Here is a 25,322-nt window from a genome sequence, read left to right as displayed (position 1 = left end):
CACAATCCAAATGGGGAAAACCCAGTGGAAGCTTGTGGGACCTCATGCACTTCAAACAACAGAGAATCTAGCCACCTGTCCCAGTTTTTAGCATCCCTTTGAACGAACTTATGAATGACCCCACACCAGCACTCAAGATCTGTGAAGAGGATGTTTGTCAGCTTTTTGGCAGACAGATCAGGAAGGCACCTGACCCAGATGGTGTGTCACCCTCCTGTCTGAAGGTCTGTGCTGATCAGCTGGCTCCCATCTTCACCCAGCTCTTCAATAGATCCCTGGAGCTGTGTGAAGTCCCCTCATGCTTCAAACGCTCCACAATAATCCCGGTTCCCAAGAAAACCACCATCACAGGACTGAATGACTACAGGCCTGTAGCTCTCACATCTGTAGTCATGAAGTCCTTCGAGAGACTGGTGTTGTCACACCTGAAGGACATCACAGACCCCCTGCTGGACCCCCTGCAGTTTGCCTACTGGGCAAACAGGTCAGCGGATGATGCAATCAATATGGGACTGCACTACGGTACATCCTGCAACACCTTGACTCTGCAGGGATGTACGCCAGGATTCTGTTCGTGGACTTCAGTTCAGCATTCAACACCATTGTTCCAGACATCCTCCACACCAAGCTCACCCAGCTCACTGTGCCCTCCTCCACCTGTCAGTGGATTACAAACTTCCTGACTGACAGGAAGCAGCAGGTGAGGATGGAGAGCATCATATCCAGCACTCGGACTATCAGCACTGGTGCCCCCCAAGGGTGTGTGCTCTCCCCACTGCTCTTCTCCTTTTATACCAACAACTGCACCTCAAGAGACCCGTCTGTTAAACTCCTGAAATTTGCAGACGATACAACGGTCATCGGCCTCATCCGGGACGGTGACGAGTCTGCATGCAGACAGGAGGTTGAACGGCTGGTCTGGTGGTGCGGTCAGAACAATCTGGAGCTGAACACACTCAAAAATGTGGAGATGACAGTGGACTTTAGGAGGAGCCCCCCACTCTGCTGCCCATCACCATCACCAACAACACTGTGACTGCCATTGAAAGCTTCAGGTTTCTGGGTTCCACAATCTCTCAGGACTTGAAGTGGGAGACAAACACAGTCACTATCATCAAAAAGGCTCAGCAGAGGTTGTACTTTCTGCGCCAGCTCAGGAAGCTCAACCTGCCTAAGGAGCTGCTGACACAATTCTACTCTGCCATCATTCAGTCTGTTCTTTGCTCTTCCATCACTGTTTGGTTTGGATCGGTCACCAAACAAGAGAAGAACAAACTGCAATGGACAATAAGGTCTGCAGAGAAAATTATTGGTGTCAACCTGCCCTCAATCCAAGACTTATACTTGTCCAGAGTCAGGAAACGGGCAGGTAACATCTCTGCGGACCCATCACACCCTGGTCACAACCTGTTTAATCTTCTCCCCTTAGGGAGGCGATATAGATCACTGTATGCAAAACCAACCAGACACAAGAACAGTTTCTTCCCTCAGGCTGTCTCTGTGATGAACAGCTAAAATCCAGATTCATATATCAGTAATATCACTTGCAAAATATCTGCACACTCATACTGTCATTCTGTGCTCACTGTTACTTATATTATATTTATACTTATTTAAATTTACTATTCATCTTTGCACTATGCACCATATTGTACCAAAAGGGAAACCCTTTCTGTGATGAACAGCTAAAATCCAGATTCATATATCAGTAATACCACTTGTAAAATATCTGAACACTTATACCTTCATTCTGTGCACACTGTATACTTTATATTTATTTAACTATTCCATACTTGACTTACCTGGATCACTATGCACCTATTTTTGTTGTTGTTTCCTTGTTTGTTTTTGTGTATACGCTTTTTTATCTGTTTTGTACTATGAGAGCTAAATGAACCGGAGTCAAATTCCTCATGTGTGTCCACATACCTGGCAATAAAAGTGTTTCTGATTCTGAATCATGTTTTAAAGTGTTTGGTTAAATCGTTCAACCAGCCTGTCTGTTTGTGGATGATAACACTAGTATGAATCGACTTAATCCCCAATAATTCATACAATTTGCGCAGTGTGCATGACATAAAGGTAGTGCCTTGATCAGTCAGGATTTCTTTCAGAATCCTGACTCAGGAGATAATGTGGAAGAGTGCCTCTGCAACACTGCGTGCTGAGATATTGCAGAGAGGCACTGCTTCCAGATATCGCGTTGCATAATCCACTATGACTAATACAAAGTGATACCCACATGCAGATCGATCTAATGGGCCAGTGAGATCCATGCCAATTCTTTCAAAGGGGCTCTCCATTAATGGCAATGAGTGCAATGGCGCTTTCGGTGTGGCTGCTGGATCTACCAGCTGACATTCGCGACATGGCGCACACCACCTGCGGACATCAGCGCGAATTCCTGGCCAATAGAAGTGGGCCATGAGACAATTTAGTGTTTTATCCTGCCTCAAATGCCCAGCCATAGGATTATGATGAGCTGCATAGAATAAAAGTTCCCTACGGCTCTTCGGAACCAACAACTGTGTCATCTTTTCTTTTGTTTGAGTATCCTGTGTCACTTGATATAGTCTATCCTTAATAATACAAAAGTACGGGAAGGAGAGCATAACATTAGGCTGGAGGATTTGGCCATCAATTACTTTCACTTGGTCAAAAGTGTGTCTCAGAGATTCATCACCCCTAGGGGGTTCCCCAGAGAGGGAGCAGGGCTCTCCCAACTCTCTGTGTCATCATGACACAGAGCTGACATGGATGGCCCTGGGACCACCTCCCCAGGTAATGTTGCAGTGGGATTCCCCTGTGACATGCTACCGCAAGACCCACCCACTACTGTCTGTTTCACTAAGGTTTTAAACCCCAGCCAATCAGTTCCCAGGATCAGTGGGTGAGTGAAGCTCGGACTAACCAGCACTTCCACACTATGCTTTTCTCCTTGGAAATGAATAGTGATGGGCATTAGTGGATATTTGTGTATATCACTGTGCACACACTTAACCTTCACCAAACATGCATTACCTAGTGCCCCGCACTGAATCAAGCTCTGATGCATGGATGTCTGATTACAACCCAAATCCACCAAAGCCTGATGTGTACCCTCTTAAATACGGTATGTTCCAGCTCAATCGGGGTGGCTTCTGGCACGTTGGGGATCCGGACCACTGCCCCCAACTCCATTGTCTAGCACTGGTCCTGGAAGTGCCCAGGCTCCCCGCTGTACCAGCACGGTGGCCCAGGTGAGCCTCTGCACTGCTGGGGTGAGGAGCACTCACCTGTGGGGAAGATGCAGAAACATAAGGGGAAGAGGGTGAAGGAGAACCACGGGCTCGGGGAGCTGGCTATGGAGGAGTGGGCCCCCACTTCCATGGTATGGGGACGGGAGGGAGGGAAGGAACATAAGGGGGGATCAGAATGAGAAAGAGAGAGATGAAGGAGAAGCTGGATGTCCACCTGCCACTGGAACTGCTGCCAGATGGTCCTCTGCCTGTTAGGACTGGGACTGTTTTGGCCTCTAGAGGCCGCTGTTATTTCCTTTTCTTGTCATGTTTGTTTTGGCCTCTAGAGGCCGCCACTGTTTCTGTGTTTTATGTTTGTTGTTTTCCATGTGTCTTGTGCCCCGCCTAGTCCTCATTAGTGTCACCTGTGTCCTATTTTAGTTTGTGTATTTATACCCCTGAGTTCAGTCCTCTTGTCACGGAGTCTTTGCGCTGTTATGTTTAGCTCTAGTTACCTTTGTACCGTGTTCCTTGCCTTTGTCTTTTTGGTTTTGCACTTTGCTTTGCTTTTTGGAGTTTTGGACTTAGTATTTACTGTTTTTTGGATCTTCTGAGTGTTGGTATTTTTGCCTTTTCTGTTTTTTTGGCTTTTGTATTTATTTTGGACTTTTGGATATTTTTTTATTTTTCCCTTCATCTTCTGAGCGTTTTGGATTATTTCTTTTGGACTGTAAATATTGTAAATAAACCTTTTGATACTTTTCTACTTCTGCCTCACGCCTCTGCACTTGAGTCATTCCCCTGGTGGCTTAGTGGGGGTTTGCTGGATTATCACACCAGCGACCCAGGTTCGAATCCCAGCAAAACACTGCCAGCTCAATGGCCTGATCCAGTGATGTTGGGTGGTGGTACTGGACCCACTCTGCTGTCCCCCTTGGTAGTCGAGCAGTGAATTGCTCCAGTGCCACCGTGTTGATGACTCCCTTGACGTCGTTGTTCTCTGCCCTCAACCACTGCCAGCAGGTGTTCTGCAGCTGTTGGCCGTAGGCAATGGGCCGGCTGACCTCCTCCAGCATCTCCATGGTGACAATTTATTTTCAGCATCCTGGCTTTCAGCACCAGTGTAACAATTCCCTGATTAATGTTGATGCTGAATTCAGACAGGAAGGACCAGGTTCACTTTTTGGGTTTTATTTAAAACCACTATTCAAAACAAAACAAACATGCTTTTCAGCTGACTTAAACAAATGATCGAAACAATGCACCGGCGTGACTTCAGCCCGGGGAAGACCAACCACTCTCTGCTCCTCTCCCCCTTTTATCTTCTCCCTGTCACTGTACACAGACACAGCATATTAATTGACCACAGGTGCTTCCACTTTGCCATTCACCTTCCTCGGCTTCGCTCTCCATTCACAAACCGGCCCTTGACCATGCCCCTGCTGCCACAGTGTTACTGACGTCAAATTCAAAATGAGCATATATTTTTCAAAAAACAATAAACTTTCTCAGTTTTAAAATTTGATATGATGTCTTGATAGTATTTTTCAGTGAAATATAGGGTTTCCATGATTTGCAAATTATCACATTCTGTTTTTATTTACAGTTTATACAGCATACCAACTTTTTTGGAATTGGGGTTACATTATGTTGCAGGCATTTAGCAGACACTCTTATCCAGAGTGACATATAACATACCCAGGGCAGCCTGGGGAGCAGTTGGGGTTTAGGTGCTTTGCTCAAGGGCACGTCAGCCATTCTTGCTCATCCAGGGAATCAAACTGGTGACCTTTTGGTCCCAAAGCTGCTTCTCTAACCATTAGGCCATGGCTTCCCCATTGTAAGTATTTATTTTGAAAAATAAATAAATGAATAAATGAGGTAAAACATCAAATAATGTGCTGTTGTATTGTTTTTAATGCAATACAGGTCAACAATTATTTACAAATCATTGTTTTCAGTTTTAATTTCAAATTCAACATACTATCCCAACTTTTTCTGATTTGGGGTTGTACAAAATATAAAAATTGTGACTGTATGCAAAGGCATTGAAAAAAGATTTAGAGCCCATGCATTTAAATCTGAAATCTTTGAAGTTATTACATTTCATACATGTTTATCCACCCTAGAGAGCATGACGTCATTATTTCTTCAAATTCAGTTCTCAGATGGAAGAGCAAGCAGGAAAAAAAAACAGGCTATCTGATTCCTCTCCTATCACTAGGAGAGCATTTGTCTCCACTGTGGACAGACAAATATGGCCTCCTGCCTGCCAAAGCAAACTTCATTTTTCATTTTCCTGGCACAGCAGCTGCAGGATGCGCCATGGTGTGGAGATGGATAAGTTGCAGTTATCATAGCACTTACTCTCGTTCAAAATGAAAGGATGTCAGAGACATCTCAGCAGCACTTAGCTGTCTGTCTGTCTGTCTGTCTGCATAAAGACAACTGGAAAATCATTCTGAAGTGTGTGTGTGTGTGTGTGTGTGTGTCCATCCCAAGGAGCATTTTTTTTTTTTTATGAATAAGGTTATGAATTAACTTTTCAAGTGAGCTGTAACTGCTACAACTGAGTGCTTGGTCAGCTTATCTCTCAAGCTGTGGAAATAAAATGCAAAATAATAGTTTGTGCTGGATCAAATGTTATTTTATAAGCTGCTGAATAATGAGGGTGGAAGTCATATTGTTAAAGTAAACCAAATTTTCAGTGATTAATGTTATCAATATAACTATACATGCAGCAGTAGATTTTCAATATACTAGACTTGTATTAGATTGATTTCAGTGCATGTCACCTTCTCAACCATATACAGTGGTGCTTGAAAGTTTGTGAACCGTTTAGAATTTTCTATATTTCTGCATAAATATGACCTAAAACATGATCAGATTTTCATGCAAGTCCTAAAAGTAGATAAAGAGAACCCAGTTAAACAAATGAGACAAAAATATTGTACTTGGTCATTTATTTATTGAGGAAAATGATCCAATATTACATATCTGTGAGTGGCAAAAGTATGTGAACCTCTAGGACTAGCAGTTAATTTGAAGTTGAAATTAGTCAGGTGTTTTCAATCAATGGGATGACAATCAGGTGTGAGTGGGCACCCTGTTTTATTTAAAGAACAGGGATCTATCAAAGTCTGATCTTCACAACACATGCTTGTGGAAGTGTATCATGGCACGAACAAAGGAGATTTCTGAGGACCTCAGAAAAAGCGTTGTTGATGCTCATCAAGCTGGAAAAGGTTACAAAACCATCTCTAAAGAGTTTGGACTCCACCAATCCACAGTCAGACAGATTGTGTACAAATGGAGGAAATTCAAGACCATTGTTACCCTCCCCAGGAGTGGTCGACCAACAAAGATCACTCCAAGAGCAAGGCGTGTAATCGTCGTCGAGGTCACAAAGGACCCCAGGGTAACTTCTAAGCAACTGAAGGCCTCTCTCACATTGGCCAATGTTAATGTTCATGAGTCCACCATCAGGAGAACACTAAACAACAATGGTGTGCATGGTAGGGTTGCAAGGAGAAAGTCACTGCTCTCCAAAAAGAACATTGCTGCTCATCTGCAGTTTGCTAAAGATCACATGGACAAGCCAGAAGGCTATTGGAAAAATGTTTTGTGGACGGATGAGACCAAAATAGAACTTTTTGGTTTAAATGAGAAGCATTATGTTTGGAGAAAGGAAAACAGTGCATTCCAGCATAAGAACCTTATCCCATCTGTGAAACATGGTGGTGGTAGTATCATGGTTTGGGCCTGTTTTGCTGCATCTGGGCCAGGACGGCTTTTCATCATTGATGGAACAATGAATTCTGAATTATACCAGTGAATTCTAAAGGAAAATGTCAGGACATCTGTCCATGAACTGAATCTCAAGAGAAGGTGGGTCATGCAGCAAGACAACGACCCTAAGTACACAAGTCGTTCTACCAAAAAATGGTTAAAGAAGAATAAAGTTAATGTTTTGGAATGGCCAAGTCAAAGTCCTGACCTTATTCCGATTGAAATGTTGTGGAAGGACCCGAAGTGAGCAGTTCGTGTGACGAAACCCACCAACATCCCAGAGTTGAAGCTGTTCTGTATGGAGGAATGGGCTAAAATTCCTCCAAGATGGTGTGCAGGACTGATCAACAGTTACCAGAAACGTTTATTTGCAGTTATTGCTGCACAAGGGGGTCACACCAGATACTGAAAGCAAAGGTTCACATACTTTTGCCACTCACAGATATGTAATATTGGATCATTTTCCTCAATAAATAAATGACCAAGTACAATATTTTTGTCTCATTTGTTTAACTGGGTTCTCTTTATCTACTTTTAGGACTTGCATGAAAATCTGATGATGTTTTAGGTCATATTTATACAGAAATATAGAAAATTCTAAAGGGTTCACAAACTTTCAAGCACCACTGTACAGTGTCTTGCAAAAGACAACTTCTGAGATGTGAACTACACATGGGCAATATTAATAATCTGAATAAGGAGCCCAGAAAATCAATTTACACAGCTGTGTAATATGACTATTCTGATTACAATGAACTTTCTTTGCACAGATATTGATGTAACTTATGGACTTTTATCCAGAAGGGAACTTTTTTTGTTTTTTAATCTTGCACCCAAAGTTAATTTTCAACCAAAATATTAGATAAAACTTAATAATTCTAAGGTTCTGATATTTATTACATCACACATAGGATGTTAATGATGTGCACTTCATTCTCTGCTTGATAGCTAATGACACAGATAATGCTAGCATTTAGCATTTTCATAGACTCATGCTTTATTTTAATTTATATAGGGCTTGTTCTCTCTCCCCTGCTAATTTTATGAAACTTTCTCCAAATCATACAAATACTGCAGCCTGAAAGGAATATTGACATTACTATTAGTTCACTCTGATGCTTTATTTGATAGCAAAATTGCATCTCTTACTCCCTCACACTCTGTCTCGCTTGGTCTGAGGCTCCATCTACAAACTGCAATGGGTGAAAATTAAAATCAGATAAAAAGCTAGAGGGCTATCGGGACGTAAATCACAGGCATCACTGATGCTTCCTAATAGATGAGTCCTTGAGCTGAGCACTTAGCCATGCTTGGCGCCTCTGACTAGCACCACTATTAACCTTCACCAGTGTCCACTGCTGCCTTCACTTCATTTCAGACAATGACTTAAATACACTAAACAATGCAGAGTGAACTGCAATGAGTGCTGAGGAAATTGTGCATAAAATGACCTTCATTTTTAGGTAACACTTTTTTTTTATCTTAGTTTCAGAGTTATATGATGCCATTACCCTGAAGAGTGTAACATCCATCAAAATTTGAATGATAAGAACAAGACAGAAATGTGATAAAAACTCACACAGCAGCAGAACTCACTGACCTGAGAGTTGTCAAATGGGCATGGCCTAATATTCTAATGAGTATGCTTGATTGACAGCCCTCTGTCTCAGACTCCGTCTGTGCAACATGGAATTCAATTCAGTTCACGTTTTTGGGAAATTGTTATGAAGCAGCTTTACAGAAATATATAAATTCTGGAGATAAATTTTAAAATTTATAAATTTAACCCTAATAAGCAAATCTCAGGTGACAGTGCCAAGGAAAAACTCTGAGTTTTATGGTAAAGAATCAGGACTAAACCTCCATGTAGCAACAGTACCAACAATCACAGGGCTAGCTTTTGCTCATGACTCTTAAAAAAGGTTGAAATATCACAATGAAATGCTGGTAAATTTGTTGATTGTTATTTTATGTGTTTCCCCCTATTTATTTTTTTAATCTATCTATCTATCTATCTATCTATCTATCTATCTATCTATCTATCTATCTATCTATCTATCTATCTATCTATCTATCTATCTTAACATACTTAACACACATGACACTTACTTACTTACAGTGGTGCTTGAAAGTTTGTGAACCGTTTAGAATTTTCGATGTTTCTGTATAAATATGACCTGAAACATCATCAGATTTGCACACAAGTCCTAAAAGTAGATAAAGAGAATCCAGTTAAACAAATAAGATAAAAATATTGTACTTGGTCATTTATTTATTGAGGATCCAATATTACATATCTGTGAGTGGCAAAAGTATGTGAACCTCTAGGGTTAGCAGTTAATTTGAAGGTGAAATTAGAGTCAGGTGTTTTCAATCAATGGAATGACAATCAGGTGTGAGTGGGTACCCTGTTTTATTTAAAGAACAGGGATCTATCAAAGTCTGATCTTCACAACACATGTTTGTGGAAGTGTATCGTGGCACGAACAAAGAAGATTTCTGATGACCTCAGAAAAAGCATTGTTGATGCTCATCAAGCTGGAAAAGGTTACAAAACCATCTCTAAAGAGTTTGGACTCCACCAATCCACAGTCAGACAGACTGTGTACAAAAGGAGGAAATTCAAGACCATTGTTACCCTCCCCAGGAGTGGTCAACCAACAAAGATCACTCCAAGAGTAAGGCGTGTAATAGTTGTGAGCTCACAAAGGACCCCAGGGTAACTTCTAAGTAACTGAAGGCCTATCTCACATTGGCTAATGTTCATGAGTCCACCATCAGGAGAACACTGAACAACAATGGTGTGCATGGCAGGGTTGCAAGGAGAAAGACACTGCTCTCCAAAAAGAACATTGCTGCTCTTCTGCAGTTTGCTAAAGATCATGTGGACAAGCCAGAAGGCTATTGGAAAAATGTTTTGTGGATGGATGAGACCAAAATAGAACTTTTTGGTTTAAATGAGAAGCGTTATGTTTGGAGAAAGGAAAACACTGCATTCCAGCATAAGAACCTTATCCCATCTATGAAACATGGTGGTGGTGGTAGTATCATAGTTTGGGCCTGTTTTGCTTCATCTGGGCCAGGACGGCTTGCCATCATTGATGGAACAATGAATTCTGAATTATACCAGCGAATTCTAAAGGAAAATGTCAGGACATCTGTCCATGAACTGAATCTCAAGAGAAGGTGGGTCATGCAGCAAGACAACAACCATAAGCACACAAGTTGTTCTCCCAAAGAATGGTTAAAGAAGAATAAAGTTAATGTTCTGGAATGGCTAAGTCAAAGTCCTGACCTTAATCCAATCGAAATGTTGTGGAAGGACCTGAAGCGAGCAGTTCATGTAAGGAAACCCAACAACATCCCAGAGTTGAAGCTGTTCTGTATGGAGGAATGGGCTAAAATTCCTCCAAGCTGGTGTGCAGGACTGATCAACAGTTACCAGAAATGTTTAGTTGCAGTTATTGCTGCACAAGGGAGTCACACCAGATACTGAAAGCAAAGGTTCACATACTTTTGTGTCTTCTTCTTTTGGCTGCTCCCAATTAGGGGTCGCCACAGCGGATCTTTTGTCTCCATTGCTCCCTGTCTTCCGCATCCTTCTCTACCACACCTGCTACTTTCATGTCCTCTTTCACCACATCCATGTATCTCCTCTTTGGCCTTCCTCATTTTCATTTGCCTGGCAGCTCCATCCTCAAAATTCTCCTTCCCACATGCTCTACATCTCTTCTCAGGATGTGTCCATACCATCTCAGTCTCATCTCTCAGCTTAATCAGAATCAGAATTACTTTATTAATCCCTGGAGGGAAATTCAAAATTGCAACCAAGCTCCTGAATCAAGGAAGAAGTAAATATGTCTATAAATAGAAGATAAAATAGTCCTTAAAAAATAATAAATAAAAATAAAATTAATTTAAATAAGTTCATTAACGGGGCGGCACGGTGGTGTAGTGGTTAGCGCTGTCGCCTCACAGCAAGAAGGTCCGGGTTCAAGCCCCGTGGTCGGCGAGGGCCTTTCTGTGTGGAGTTTGCATGTTCTCGCGTGTCCGCGTGGGTTTCCTCCGGGTGCTCCGGTTTCCCCCACAGTCCAAAGACATGCAGGTTAGGTTAACTGGTGACTCTAAATTGACTCTACGGTAGATGTGAGTGTGAATGGTTGTCTGTGTCTATGTGTCAGCCCTGTGATGACCTGGTGACTTGTCCAGGGTGTACCCCGCCTTTCGCCCGTAGTCAGCTGGGATAGGCTCCAGCTTGCCTGCGACCCTGTAGAACAGGATAAAGCGGCTAGAGATAATGAGATGAGATGAAGTTCAGTAACTTAAGTAAAAGCAAAATGAAGTGATTTTATATACAATGATTACTATATACATGTATTGCACCTGAGTTAAGGATACATGGTAAGAAGTGTACCAGCATTGTACATCTTGACAGCAACAGATAGGAATGATTTCCTGTGTCTCTCAGTTGTGCAGCATGGAAGAATCAGCCGTTTACTGAATGTGCTTCTGTGGCTGATCAGCTCCTCATGTAGAGAGTGGGAAGGACAGTCTAAGATTGTTTTTATTTTGGACAGTGTCCTCTTCTCCAACACCACTGCCAGAGAGTCCAGTTCCACGCCTACAACATGGCTGGCCTTCCTGATGATCGTATTGAGTTTGTTAGTGTCCTTCACCTTCAAGCCGCTGCCCCAGCAGACGACAGCATACAGGATGGCGCTGGCCACCACAGACTCATAGAACATCCACAGCATCATTCGGCAGATGTTGAAGGACCTTAGCCATCTCAGAAAATGGAGACGGCTCTGGTCCTTTTTGTATACAGTGCCCAGGTTTTGGACCAGTCCAGTTTATTGTCCAAGTACACCCCCAGGTACTTATATTCCTCCACCATGTCCACACTGACCCCTTGGATGTTAACAAGATTCACCGGAGCCCTGATTCTCTTCAGCTCGACCACCAATTCTTTCGTCTTCATCACGTTGAGCTGTAGGTGGTTCTTCCTGCTTCACGTGACAAAGTTGTCCACCACCATCCTGTACTCACTCTCATCACCACCAGTAATACTGTACATCCAACCACTGCAGAGTCATCAGAACATTTCTGGAGGTGGCAGGTCTCCATGCAGTAGTTGAAATCAGTGGTGTAGAGAGTGAAAAGGAAAGGAGAAAGGACAGTCCCTTGTGGAGCCCCGGTATTGCTGATCACTCTGTCTGACACACAGCCCTGCAAGCACACATACTGTAGTCTGCCAGTCAAATAATCTACAATCCAGGACACCAGTGGGGCATCCACCTGCATCGCTGTCAACTTCTCACCTAGCAGAGCCGGCTGGATGGTGTCAAAAGCACTGGAGAAATCAAAAAACATGATCCTCACGGTGCTGGCTGGCTTGTCCAGGTGTCCGTAGACTTTGTTGAGCAGGTAGATGATTGCGTCCTCTACTCCAAGACGGGGCTGGTAGGTGAACTGAAGGGGGTCAAGAAGTGGTTGGACCATAGGCCAGATCTGCTCCAGGATGAGTCTCTCCAGGGTCTTCATAATGTGTGACGTCAATGCCACGGGCCTGTAGTCTTTGAGGTCGCTAGGACACAGCTTCTTCAGTACAGGGACAAGGCATGACATCTTCCACAGCACGGGGACCCTCTGAAGACCCAGGCTCATGTTGAAGACATGCTGAAGTACTCCACTTAGCTGGAGGGCACAGGTCTTCAGGGCCCTGGGGCTAACACCATCCAGGCCTGCTGATTTTCCTGCATGGAGTCTCTTCAGCTGTCTTCTCATTTGCTCCTCGCTGATGATCCGTGTGGGGGTGATGGGTGGGGGAGGGATGAAGGTGTTTCTTGGGGGGGTGCTCAGCCAGGGGGTCTGTTGAGGAGGTGCGAGTGAAGTCATGAAATGGGGATGAGGTAGGGCAAGAAGAGGCAGGGGAGGGGAGAGAATGTAAAGTGTGTGGTTGTAGCCATCCCGCAGAAGAATAGTGGTGGTGGGTTGGGGTCATGCCATCAAATCTGTTAAAGTAGATATTCAGCTCATTCGCCCGTTCCACATTGCCATCCACTCCTTCACTGTTGGTTGGCTTGTAACCAGTGATGGTCTTCATTCCACTCCACACCTCTCTCATGTTGTTCTGTTGGAGTTTCCACTCCAATTTCCTCCTGTACTTATCCTTGGCCTCCCTGATCATTGCTTTCAGTTCACGCTGTACTCCTCGCACCTCCTCCTTATTGCCGGCTCTGAAAGCCCTCTTCTTCTCATTTAAAAGGGCTTTGATGTCCTTCGTTACCCACGGCTTGTTGTTGGGGTAACAGCTGACAGTCCTAGCTGGGACAATGGTGTCCACACAGAAGTTGATGTATCCCATGATGCACTCTGTGAGCCCATCAATGTCATCTCCATGGGGCTTACACAGTGTCTGCCAGTCTGTCACCTTGAAGCATCCCTGCAGTGTCTCATTGGCCTCATCTGTCCATCTCCTCACTATCTTTGATGTGGTGGGCAGTCTCTTCACCAGAGGCACATAGCCGGGGGAAAGGTGAATCAGGTTGTGGTCTGACCTGCCCAGTGGGGGGAGGGGGGAAGAGCTGTAAGCCTCTTTAACATTAGCATACAGCAGGTCTATTGTTCTTCCCTCTCTGGTAGGACAGTTCACAAATTGGGTGAAAGTGGAAAGTGTTTTGTCCAAGTTAACATGATTAAAGTCACCCGAGATAGCAATGAATGCACTCGGGTGTTGAGTCTGTAGCCGGGCTATTGCAGAGTGGATAGTGTCACAAGCAGTGTGCGGGTTTGCAGAGGGGGGAACATAAACAGCCACCATGATAACATTGGAAAACTCCCTGGGCAGATAATATGAACGAATTCCAACAGCACACAGTTCAACATCCGGGCTGCAGATGTGCTCCTTCACGGTGATGTGAGCTGGGTTACACCACCGGTTGTTCACAAGAATGGCAAGCCCTCCCCTTTTGCGCTTACCGCTCCTGGCACGGTCTCTGTCCACACGCACCATGTGAAAGCCCTTGATTGTAGCACTGTTGTCAGGAACATCCCTGTGCAGCCATGTCAGAGATGTTCACAAGTAATTTTTTCCAAGTCAAGTCTCAAGTCTTTGTACTCGAGTCCAAGTCAAGTCTCAAGTCTTTGAGGGGCAATGCCAAGTCAAGTCTCGAGTCTTTTGTCCCAAGTCCAAGTCAAGTCTCAAGTCTCAAATGACTGAAATTAACGTTTTCTCATTAGATGCTATCTGAGATGATACTGCATTTCTGTATGCTTTGGATTGAAAGCATTTACTGTACTTTATCATCTATTAGGCTATTATACACAATATCAAAATTGATCAGAGCATGGTAACCTAGGAGGGCTATTTCAATGTGTAATGTGAAGAAACATGAAAGCTTTGTTTGAATTTGATAAATATATTTTGAAAAAATACCACAGGATACATTAAGAAATGTACATATACATCACATTACACATACACATTAATATACACAGAGTTGAGGGTAAAGTTAATAAACAAATTAATCTTATTGTTTTGTTTTGTATTTTGTTCTATAATGTGATGTTCAGGTGTTTAGCAAGGTTGTGTATACCTACCTATAATCATCTCTTTCACCTCACTCTTAACTTCGTCTGGCCCTTGGACATCTTGCTGTAGCCAAAAGAAGCAGAATGATGGGTCTAGCAATGCAGACATCATGTAGAGAGTATCTCCAAATGGAAGATCCACTGCCAGGTTACTGGAGCCATCCATTCTGACATTCACAAACATCCCCTCAAACCGGATCTGGAGGGACTTCTGCAGTGCTTTCACTAAAGCCACCAGGTGACGTGTCGTACTCAGCATCCTGATGAAGTGACTGTTCAGTGAGAGCACACAAGGGAGCGCTGCACTAACGGTCACCACTTTCTCCACTTGAGTAAGGTCTGTGGCTTGTTGAAATGGGGCCAAAACATCCACAAGCTCTTTCAGCTGTCCCCATTCTCTGGCTGATAGACACAGGCTTTTATGACCTTGAGCTTCCAGGAGTGCATTCAAACTTTGGAAATCAGTCACTGCCTGGACAAGGCGGAGAGTGCTATTCCATCGCGTTGATACAGCTGAGGGGATGCTACAGTTGGCTCCATACTCTGCCTCAAATGCTTCTTTTAGGCCACAAGTGGAATGCAGTAAACTACAGAATTTGGTCACCTTTGCCATGGCACTATTCAGAACCTTTGTCTCTTTCAGTCCATCTTGCACGATAAGCTGTAGTGAATGAGCAAAGCACTGCAGTCGTTGTTGTCGGCAACTGCTCTGGATAGTTTCCATGTCATCCTGGTACTCCTCACTTAGGTCCTCCCAGAGATCACTGTTGTCCAGGCCTTCATTATCATCTTCACTACTTGTAGCAGAGGGAAAACAAACTGTGAAAGCTTTCTTCATGTTAGATGCAGTCACAGATAATGTAATCTATTTTGTGCTTGATGTGAAAGTTGTCACATATTTCTTCAAATGCATCACTAATTCTCTGACCATTGTGTGACCCTGTGAATCTTTCACAACTTAAAAGAACTGTCTGGAGTCTTGGGCTACTTCTGTCTAGCTCCATGAAGTGGGCTGTTACCCCTATAAAGCCTCGCATGGTCCTGTCTGTCCAAATGTCCACAGTCACAGCCACAGTGCCTGTCTTTTCTAGTTTTGATTTGATAGAGGCCTGTTTCTCTGATGTTAGATCACTCAGACATCTTGTAACTGTGCATCAACTTACTGGTTTATATCTCTCCTCTGTCACTGACAAAAATTTCCTGAAGTTGGGGTGCTCAATCAAAGACAGGGGCAAATTGCATCCAATGACAAGGTCATTGATTACTGATTCAGTGATGATCCTCTGTCGAGGATGACCCTGATGGTATACTTGCACACCTCTCATCTGAACCAAGAAAGCTTCAGTGCTGCTCTGTCCCTCTTCACTGGTCCCTGTCTTTGCTTTGCTGAATTCTGCAAACCTGAAGATGAACATACAAATCCATTTATAAAATATGGATGATAAACCTAATTGTTGCTTATAGACAAAATACTATATGTGGATGTACCTTCAAAATTAAAAACCCTGCTGTTATTTTATATTAACTGTATTGATGCAATATTTTTTATACCATATTGCATTTTTGCAGTAAAATCCAGTAGGCTATTTTGTATACATTCAGTTTGTCCAAAATATGACATTTACTCCAGAGCAATATTAGGCTAACAGTAATAATACAGTGGAATAGGCCAACAGTATGTTTGTGATAGACGTTCTGAAAGAAATACGTTTTAATATTTTTTCTGAATAAACACTTGGGGAGCTGAATGTAGTTTTACCAGATCATAACAGTAGCCTCTTCTGAAACCGCGATTAATGCATAAGATTAACATTAGGCTACATCCATGAACTACAGCCATACAGCCTACTCTGCCACTATCTGGTAACAGGTAGCAGAGTATAATAGTAGGCTCAAACGTGATGAGATGTTAATCAAATAAAACCCTAACGTCGGGCGGGTAACAATAAATCTATAATCTGCATGTAGTCTGTGGTTCGATTAGTTTGCTAGTGGTAACGTTATCTATCCATACATGCTAAATTTTCATTTCACCTAACCAAGTAACTGACCTATCCTTGTGCGTTCTGAGGTGCCTGATAAAGTTGGATGTAGTTGAGCCGACATCATTTATCCTGATGCCACACACTTTGCAAGTGGCCGTTCGCTTGTTAGCTGTCTGTGTGAAGGCTTTATATCCAAATGCGATAACAAATGGCACAGTTCCAGGTGAACTTGCCATCGCCACGGTCAGTGTTGATTTGAAATCTGTGGCTGCACGCATGCGTTACGTTGCGCGTAATAGCCTATCAAGGGAGGGAAATATTCAATCTGCCTCCGATTTTCCCATAAGGCTAGGCAACACATTGGAAAAACTAAATTAATGAAATAAATACTTCCGTGAAATGAACATTGTTCACGAGTCACAACACGCAAGTCCAAGTCAAGTCTCAAGTCATTGAGGACAAGTCTAAAGTCAAGTTTCAAGTCTTTGTTTGCGTGACTTAAGTGCAACTTGAGTTCAAGTCTCAGACTCTAGTCCCCATCTCTGAGCCATGTCTCCACGAAGCACATTAAACTGCACTCCCGATACTCCGTCTGACTCTGGGCCAGTGCCGTCAGCTTGTCCATTTTATTCCCGAAGGACCTCACGTTCCCCATGATGATAGAGAGGAGACATGGCTTATAAGATTTTTCAATAAGCTTCCATTGTCTCAAAGCCACCCTCTTCCTCCATAGCTTCTTATTTCCTCTGCATCCTCTGTGTGTTTTCTGCCAAATTTCCACAGGGATCTCTTCCGGTCTTGTCACTAGAGCAGCCAGCTTCAGTTCAATCAGTTGATCCCTGGTGTAAACAATGTGGGTGGCGTGGAGTTGTTGCGTGGCTGCGTTGAAAAAAAGTTATGCGACTGCGAGCAAAAACACCCAAACTCTTGCAACCCTCATAGTGGCTTGATTACAGTGTTATGGTAACGGTAAAAACAACAACAAAAAAGATAAGTAGAAAAAATAGAGAAAAAGGATCAGGAGCATTTGTTGCAGGCTGCACGCAAGCTGGCGCATGCGCACATATAATTCCCAAGCTCTCCACATGTGCTGTCCCTCTGATGTGCTCGTTCCTTATCCTGTCCAACCTTGTCACTCCCATTGCAAACCTTAACATCCTCAACTCCACCACCTCCAACTTTGCCTCCTGTCTCCTTGTTAAGGGTACGGTCTCCAATCCATACATCACAGCTGGTCTCACTACTGTCTTATACATCTTACCTTTCACTTTTGCTGGGACTTTCCTATCAGAAATGACTCCCGAAATCCTTCTCCAACTGCTCCACCCTGCCTGCACTCTCTCACCTCACTATCGCAGCCTCCATTTTCCTGCACAGTTGACCCCAGGTACTTGAATTCACCAACTTTCTTTACGTCTACTCCTTGCATCTTCACTACACTCTCATCCCCATTCTCATTGATGCACATGTATTCTGTTTTGCTACTGCTCACCTTCATTCCTCTTCGTTCCAATGCATACCTCCATCTCTCCAAACCCAACTCAACCTCCTTTCTACTTTCACCACATATCACAATATCATCCACAAATATCATGTTCCATGGTGACTCTTGCCTCACTTCGTACGTCAAGCTATCCATCACTATGGCAAACAAAAAAGGACTCAAAGCAGATCCTTGATGGAGTCCCACCTTCACCTTGAACCATTCAGTTGTTCCAACTGCACACCTCACTGCTGTTTCACTGTTCTCATACATGTCTTGCACCACTCTAATATACTTCTCATTCACTCCACTCTCTCTCATACAATACCATAACTCATCTCTCGGCACTCTATTGTATGCCTTCTCCAGGTCTATAAACACACAATGTAGCTTTCTCTGGTCTTCTCTATACTTCTCCATTAACATTCTTAAAGCAAAAATTGCATCCAACGTGCTCTTCCTTGGCATAAACCCTTACTGCTGTTCACAGATTGCTACCTCTCTTCTCAATCTCGCCTCCAATACCCTTTCCCATACCTTCATGGTGTGGCTCATCAATTTTATTCCTCTGTAATTACTGCAGCTCTGTACATCTCCCTTATTCTTGTATATTGGGACTAGCACACTCTTTCTCCATTCATTCGGCATTTTCTCATTCTCTAGGATCTTATTAAACAATCTCGTTAGGAACTCCACAGCCATCTCACCCAAACATCTCCAAGCCTCAATCGGGATACCATCTGGTCCGACTGCTTTCCCAGTCTTCATTCTTTTCATGGCTGCCCTCACCTCATCCTTACTAACCAAATCTGCTTCCTGATTTGCTGTCTCCAATGAATCTGGCCTTTTCTCTCTTGGATTTTCCTCATTTAATAAATCCTCAAAGTACTCTTTCCACCTTCTTAATACACTCTCTTTGTTTGTCAGCACATTTCCATTTACATCTTTCATCAGTCTTACCTGCTGTACATCCCTTGCTTCCCTGTTTCTCTGCCTAGCTAGTCTATGCAGGTCTTTCTCTCCTTCTTTGGTCTCCAGTCTTTCGTACAACTCCTGGTATGCATCTGCTTTTGCCTTCGCTACCGCTCTTTTTGCCTTCTGTCTCGTCTCTCTGTATAACTGCCTGTTTTCCTTGTCTCTCTGATCGTCCCAATTCTTCTTTGCTAGCCTCTTCTCTTTTATAATTTCCTGCACTTCTTTGTTCCACCACCATGTCTCCTTGTCTTCCTTCCTCCTTCCCGATGACCACCCTAGCACCTTCCTTGCTGCCTCTCTTACAAGTACAGCAGTAGTATCCCAATCTTCTGGCAGACTTCCATGACCACTCAATACTCATCTAATTTATTCCCTAAACTCCTTCTGATGTTCAACCTCTTTTAGTTTCCACCACTTAATCTTCAGCTCCACTATTTCACGCTTCCTCTTTTTCACTTTCAAGCTCATCCTGCACACAACCACTTGATGTTGTATCCCAATCTTCTGTGCTGCTCTTTCTTCTTGAAGTATGTATTGAATATTGCCAAATTCATCCTCTTTGAAAAATCAACCACCATTTGCCCTTCCACATTTCTCTCTCTTACACCATATCTGCCCATCACGTCCTCATCTCCTCTGTTTCCCTCGCCAACATGTCCGTTGAAATCTGCTCCTGTCAGCACGTGCTCCTCCCTCAGTATACTTTCTACCACTTCATCCATCTTTTCCCAGAAAGACTCTTTCTCTTCATTCTAACATCCAACCTGTGGGGCGTATGCACACACAACATTGATTACCACTCCTTGAATCTTCAACTTCATGCTTATCACTCTATCTGACACCCTCTTCACATCAATCACACTGTTAACCAACTCTCCCCTCAAAACAATACCAACACCATTTCTCTTTCCATTGACTCCATAATAAAACAACTTGCATCCATCTCCAATGTTCTTGGCCTTGCTTCCTTTCCACTTCATCTCCTGCACACACAAAATGTCCAACTTCCTTCTTTCCATCATACCTGCTAACTCTCTGCCAGTCAATCATTCCCACATTCAGTGTTCCTATCCTCAATTCTATGCTCCTTCCCTTCCATCTTTCACGCTCTCTCCTAACACGCCTCCCCCCTCTCTTTCTCCTTCTCCATTTTGGTGCAACAGTAGCACACTTTCCATCGGCACCCTGTTGACCAACAGTACCTGAGGCGGTCGTTGTTAACCCGGGCCCCGACCGATCTGGTATGGTATTTCTCTTTTCATTCCGCATGTTAGATTTGGCACAGTTTTACACTGGATGCCCTTACTGATGCAACCCTCTCCAATTTATCCGGGCTTGGGACCCGGCACCAAGAGTACATACTTTTGTGTATATGTAATACTGGAATGTGAGTGTGAATGGTTGTCTGTGTCTATGTGTCAGCCCTGTGATGACCTGGTGACTTGTCCAGGGTGTACCCCGCCTTTCGCCCGTAGTCAGCTGGGATAAGCTCCAGCCTGCCTGCGACCCTGTAGAAGGACAAAGTGGCTAGAGATAATGAAATGAGATGTAATACTGGATAATTTTCCTCAATAAATAAATGACCAAGTATAATATTTTTTATCTCATTTGTTTAACTAGGTTCTCTCTATCTACTTTTATGACTTGTGTGCAAATCTGATGATGTTTTAGGTCATATTTATGCAGAAATATAGAAAATTCTAAAGGGTTCACAAACTTTCAAGCACCCCTGTACCTACCTACTTATTTGTGTACTTACCTACCTACCTACTTACTTACCTACCTATCTACTTACCAAAAGTGGATATAAGAAGTTTAAACACCCCTGTTAAAATTGCAGGGTTGGTTGGTTGATTTATTTATTTTATTTGTTATGAAACCATGATAAAGCATGTCAAATGTTTTTTCATCTTTAATGTGACATATCAACCAATAAAAAACAACAAAAATAGAAATTCTTTGGGGAAAAACAAAGAAAAATCATAGCCCCACGGTAGCTACAACTAAAGTTTATGTAAATGTTTACCTTATAACTTCAGTTAATTTTTAATAGACTATCCAACTTGCAAAATTATGTTTGTTTATTCCTCTACAACAACAGTTTGGGATTTTTCCATACTGTACAGTCATGGTCAGTATATGGAATGTGTTTATTTACGTATTTAATGTGTATTTATTTATTTTTTTTATTAATTTATTTATTTGTATACATTGGCATTTAATTTATTGGACTACTGTAACACTTTATCTTAAGGTTAACTTATTTATTGCTTTAATTTTAATTGTGCTGTTTGAGTATCTACAAACTGTAAAATCTGAAACTGTCTATATGTTTGTCTGGCTGTCCATCCAAGCCATCTGTCCATCCATCTGTCTCTCTGTCTTTCTGTCTAAGTGGGATTCCTCATTGCACTCCTGTATAATGATGGCTAATTTATGGAATTTATGTATTTTGTATATTTTATCTGCATTTTCTGTTTAATTTTCTTTTATTAAAATTTATTTGGGTTTTTTATTAGATGGCAACATTTTCTTAAGGTTTTTAGAAGCATGTTTATTTACTCATTTCTGTTTGTATGACTGAGTACATTCTGGGGATGGTATGTAGTTGCTGTATGGTAAAGAAGTTGGACGATGAGTTGTATTTATTTTATACCTATAGTCATACTGCTGGACTAAAATGTAGATTTGGTGAGTAGTGGAGCTGAAGCTTGCAGACGTTGAGTGGTGGAGGAAGTGGGAGGCAATGTGAGCTGTGCTTGTCTCTGACAGAGACGAGGGACACTCATTATGACAGAGGAACATGTGAAAGTATGGAGGCAGCAGTGTTGCCTTAACTGAGGTGTATGGAAAGGCTGCACTTCACTTGGATATCACAGCTGGTTCTGTGCTTCAAAATAAGGTGCTGATTTGAGGGCGCTGAGGAACTGTCATTCCCTTGTAGAACTCCAAGCTGCAGTTATTTTTAATGTAGTGTTCCTGCACCATGCCTTATGCAAAAATGTAAAGCCATATTCAGACTGTGCTAGCTTTACATGGGGATAATGTAATTATGAAAGGAGTGTCTCTGCGATTTTATTCCCATCTGAATCCATCATGTTGGTCCTTTTTTATGAACTGCACAAGCGCACAGCTGCAGAGATGTTGATGCAGTATTTTCACTGCTTTAAATGAGCAGTATAATATGCATAATAAGCATCCCGTCTGAATTAATGTATTGGTAAAGATTCCATTATATCCTGTGGGAAAAGAAGTTTTGCGTTTCGGTATAAACACACACCAGCACCATGTACAGGAAGTGCTTACTCTTTTTTGTTATGTCCCATCAAAGTCGACTAAAACTGAGTACTTGCCAATTTTCAAAATCAAAACAATAAATTATAGACAACATTTTAAAGGATGTCAGTGCTTTCTGGGGTTTAGGATACACTAGTGAGCTCCTGTCATTAGTACATCCTACACAGACATGTTCATGCATAACTTGCATGGCCAATCCCACTACAACAAATGCTAAAAACTACTGTTTTTATTAAAATGAGATCTATATAGCAATCATGAAATAGTTAATGTGACAAACATGCATATATCACTAAGACACTTCTAGCGCTGTGATTTATACAAAGATCACTCTTTCTGTGTGAATTAATCATAATTACTACAGATATCCTTCACAACATTTAATAGACATGCCCAGAAATCTAATCCTATCTGAATAGTATATAAGAGAAACACCTGCGACTGTGTGGTTTAGACTGTCTGCTCTCTCGCTTCTCCCAGGTGATGTCCCCCCTGTCGGATTCAGTCCTGGCAGAGAGGACAGTGAGAATTCTGGATGATAAAGTGAGCATTACAGATATCGGCGTGCAGCTTGTGTCAGGCCTTTCACTGTCCCTGCAGCTCAGTCCGGGCAGCAACAAGGCCATTGCAGCCACAGCCACCACCCAGGACATCATGCACAACCCGAAACAGGTGCACCTCATTTGTTGTTCAGTAAACAAATAGAAAATCTATGATTTGTTAATCTGGTGAAACATACATATAACTAAACTCTGTCCCTGCTTTGAATTGTCCTATCCTTTCTGGCTCAAAAAAAATTGGCTTGCTGCATACTTTTGACCATTATTATAATTACAATCGCAACAGGTCCAAGTCTTTGCACAGAGGAAACATTGATGAGCAACTATGGTTTTGTTATCACCACAACCATGAACCTGCAATTCATACCTCCTGCTTGTTATCGCAAGTCATGTTGGAATGACCCTGATTAGCCTGACTCGGCCAATCCTTTGTATCAGCAGGAGTCTTCTTTCTCCTCCAGTTTGATATATATTAAATGAACCAGGAGACATGATTTCCTGCTGATCAGAGTGTTATGCAGCCAAAACACTCAACATTACCAAAGGCTAGTTTGAAGCATTGCTATCTGCTAAATTGTCTCTGCATTTTAAAGGTGCTGTTTGGATTGTTTGTGTTTCTAGATCTGTAATAATAACTAATTTTTTTTAAATTTGCTTTATTTGCATTTGCAATGGATCTTGTTGGCTTATTTATTTATTTATTTAAGTCAAGCATCTTGTTTAAGTCTTTATTTTCTGGCTGGGAAATTGACTCTGCCTCCAGCCACAATAGTGTGTAGACCTTCTACAAATAGTTTTTGTTTTAGATAGTTTTAACAGAGGTCAGTTTTCAAAACAGTAAAGGCTTGTTGAGTTTTTCCTTCCAGTCTCAATTCACCACACAAGCAGCTGAGTGCATTAGTGAAACTTTCCTCATTGCTCCTTTACAATATTTTTAAATCTTGTCTGTTTTTGCAGGAGTCCCTTGTCAGTGCTTGGCTGCACTTCAGTGATGGCTCTGTGACCCCGCTTGACCTTTATGATCCTGCACACTTTATGCTGACAGCCACATCCTTGGATGAGCGGGTGGTCTCTGTTCAGAGGGCCGTGTGGTGGAGGTCACCAGTGGTGGTGGTGAAAGGTGAGGGTCAGGGCACGCTGCTGCGCATTGAGATGTCCGGAGCCGATTCGTGCCAGAAAAACAAGCGCCGTAACATTCTGGCTTCAGTTAGTGCAAACGTTCGCGTTAAATTTAGCCATAATGATGATGGCAACAACAGGAGGAACAGACCCAATTCTCCATCCACTGGAGACTCCATTTCAGAGGCAGGGATGGTCAACAGAGGAGCCACGACCATTAAAACGGGTTCTCCTTTTGGAGATGAACGCCCAATTGGAGATATTCCTGCAGACTTCTCAAATTTTCCAGCACAGGCTGAACTTCCTCATGGACGCACCACAGAAGAAGAGTTGCTACAAGCCCGACGCAGCCTGACAGACCTTGAAATTGGCATGTATGCCCTACTGGGAGTCTTCTGCCTGGCCATCTTGGTGTTTCTCATCAACTGTGTCTCCTATGCCCTCCAGTATCAAAACAAACAGCTCCCCCTGGAAGGCCAGGAGAGCATGACACATGCTCATGACTGGGTGTGGTTGGGGCACGAAGGTGAGCTAATGGAGAACCATGATGGCATGTGCTTACAGCAGGATGAGCTCAGCGCGCCCATGGACTCTACCCTGGGTATAGAGGAGGCCAGCCAGCTCCTCAATGGACTCTTGGGCCAGAAAAGTGCACAAGGTCAGGGAGGACGAGAGCACAAGAGCGAGACAGGAAACTCACCCACCACCAAGAGGAAACGGGTTAAATTCACCACCTTCAGCCACTCCAAGCCAGGCAATGACTGCCTGGGTACAAGCCCACTAGGCATTGGGAAAAATGATATCCAGTGGGTTTGCCCGGACATCGAGCTTGGGGACTCCATAGAACTTCGGAGCTACATGGAGAGGCTAAATGAGAATGCCACAAAGAATGTCGCATAGCACTTCATGAGTCCAGCACAGCTATATGTTTTGGAGCAGAGTGTAGCTTCACCCATATGCCTTCAGGGTAAAGGAGTGGGGTGCCGACCGGCTCACATCTCACCATGAAAAGACAGTCCATTCATTGGGTCTTGTTTCCATGGCAACTGTCACAAGGCATTCATCATTAGGATTGAAGGCCAACAGGGATGCTTGTGAAACTGCAGAGAACTACATACATACATACATACATACATACATACATACATACAGTTGTGGTCAGAAGTTTACATACAGTGACATGAATGTCATCTTGGATATGAATGTCATGGAAATATTTGGGCTTTCAGTAATTTATTTGAACTGTTCTTCTTCTGTGGCAGAATGATTATACACTATAGATATTTAATAAAAAAAACCACTAGAA

At 42.8% G+C, this 25,322-nt stretch overlaps 1 protein-coding gene across 1 annotated transcript in view; it reads left to right on the top strand.

The window, feature by feature from the left end:
- The window catches only part of si:dkey-112m2.1 (transmembrane protein 132D), a 424,830-nt gene extending 399,914 nt beyond the window's left edge, over positions 1-24,916 (top strand). Inside the window, exons 7-8 of the mRNA XM_060935984.1 lie at positions 22,818-23,009; positions 23,855-24,916. Coding sequence (XP_060791967.1) covers positions 22,818-23,009; positions 23,855-24,916 — 1,254 coding nt within the window. The remainder of the gene's footprint in view (positions 1-22,817; positions 23,010-23,854) is intronic.
- Positions 24,917-25,322: the final 406 nt, after the last annotated feature.

The sequence above is a fragment of the Neoarius graeffei genome, chromosome 12 (genome assembly GCF_027579695.1).
Source record: "Neoarius graeffei isolate fNeoGra1 chromosome 12, fNeoGra1.pri, whole genome shotgun sequence".
Taxonomy (NCBI): domain Eukaryota; kingdom Metazoa; phylum Chordata; class Actinopteri; order Siluriformes; family Ariidae; genus Neoarius; species Neoarius graeffei.
This window is presented reverse-complemented; position numbering and strand designations above follow the sequence as displayed.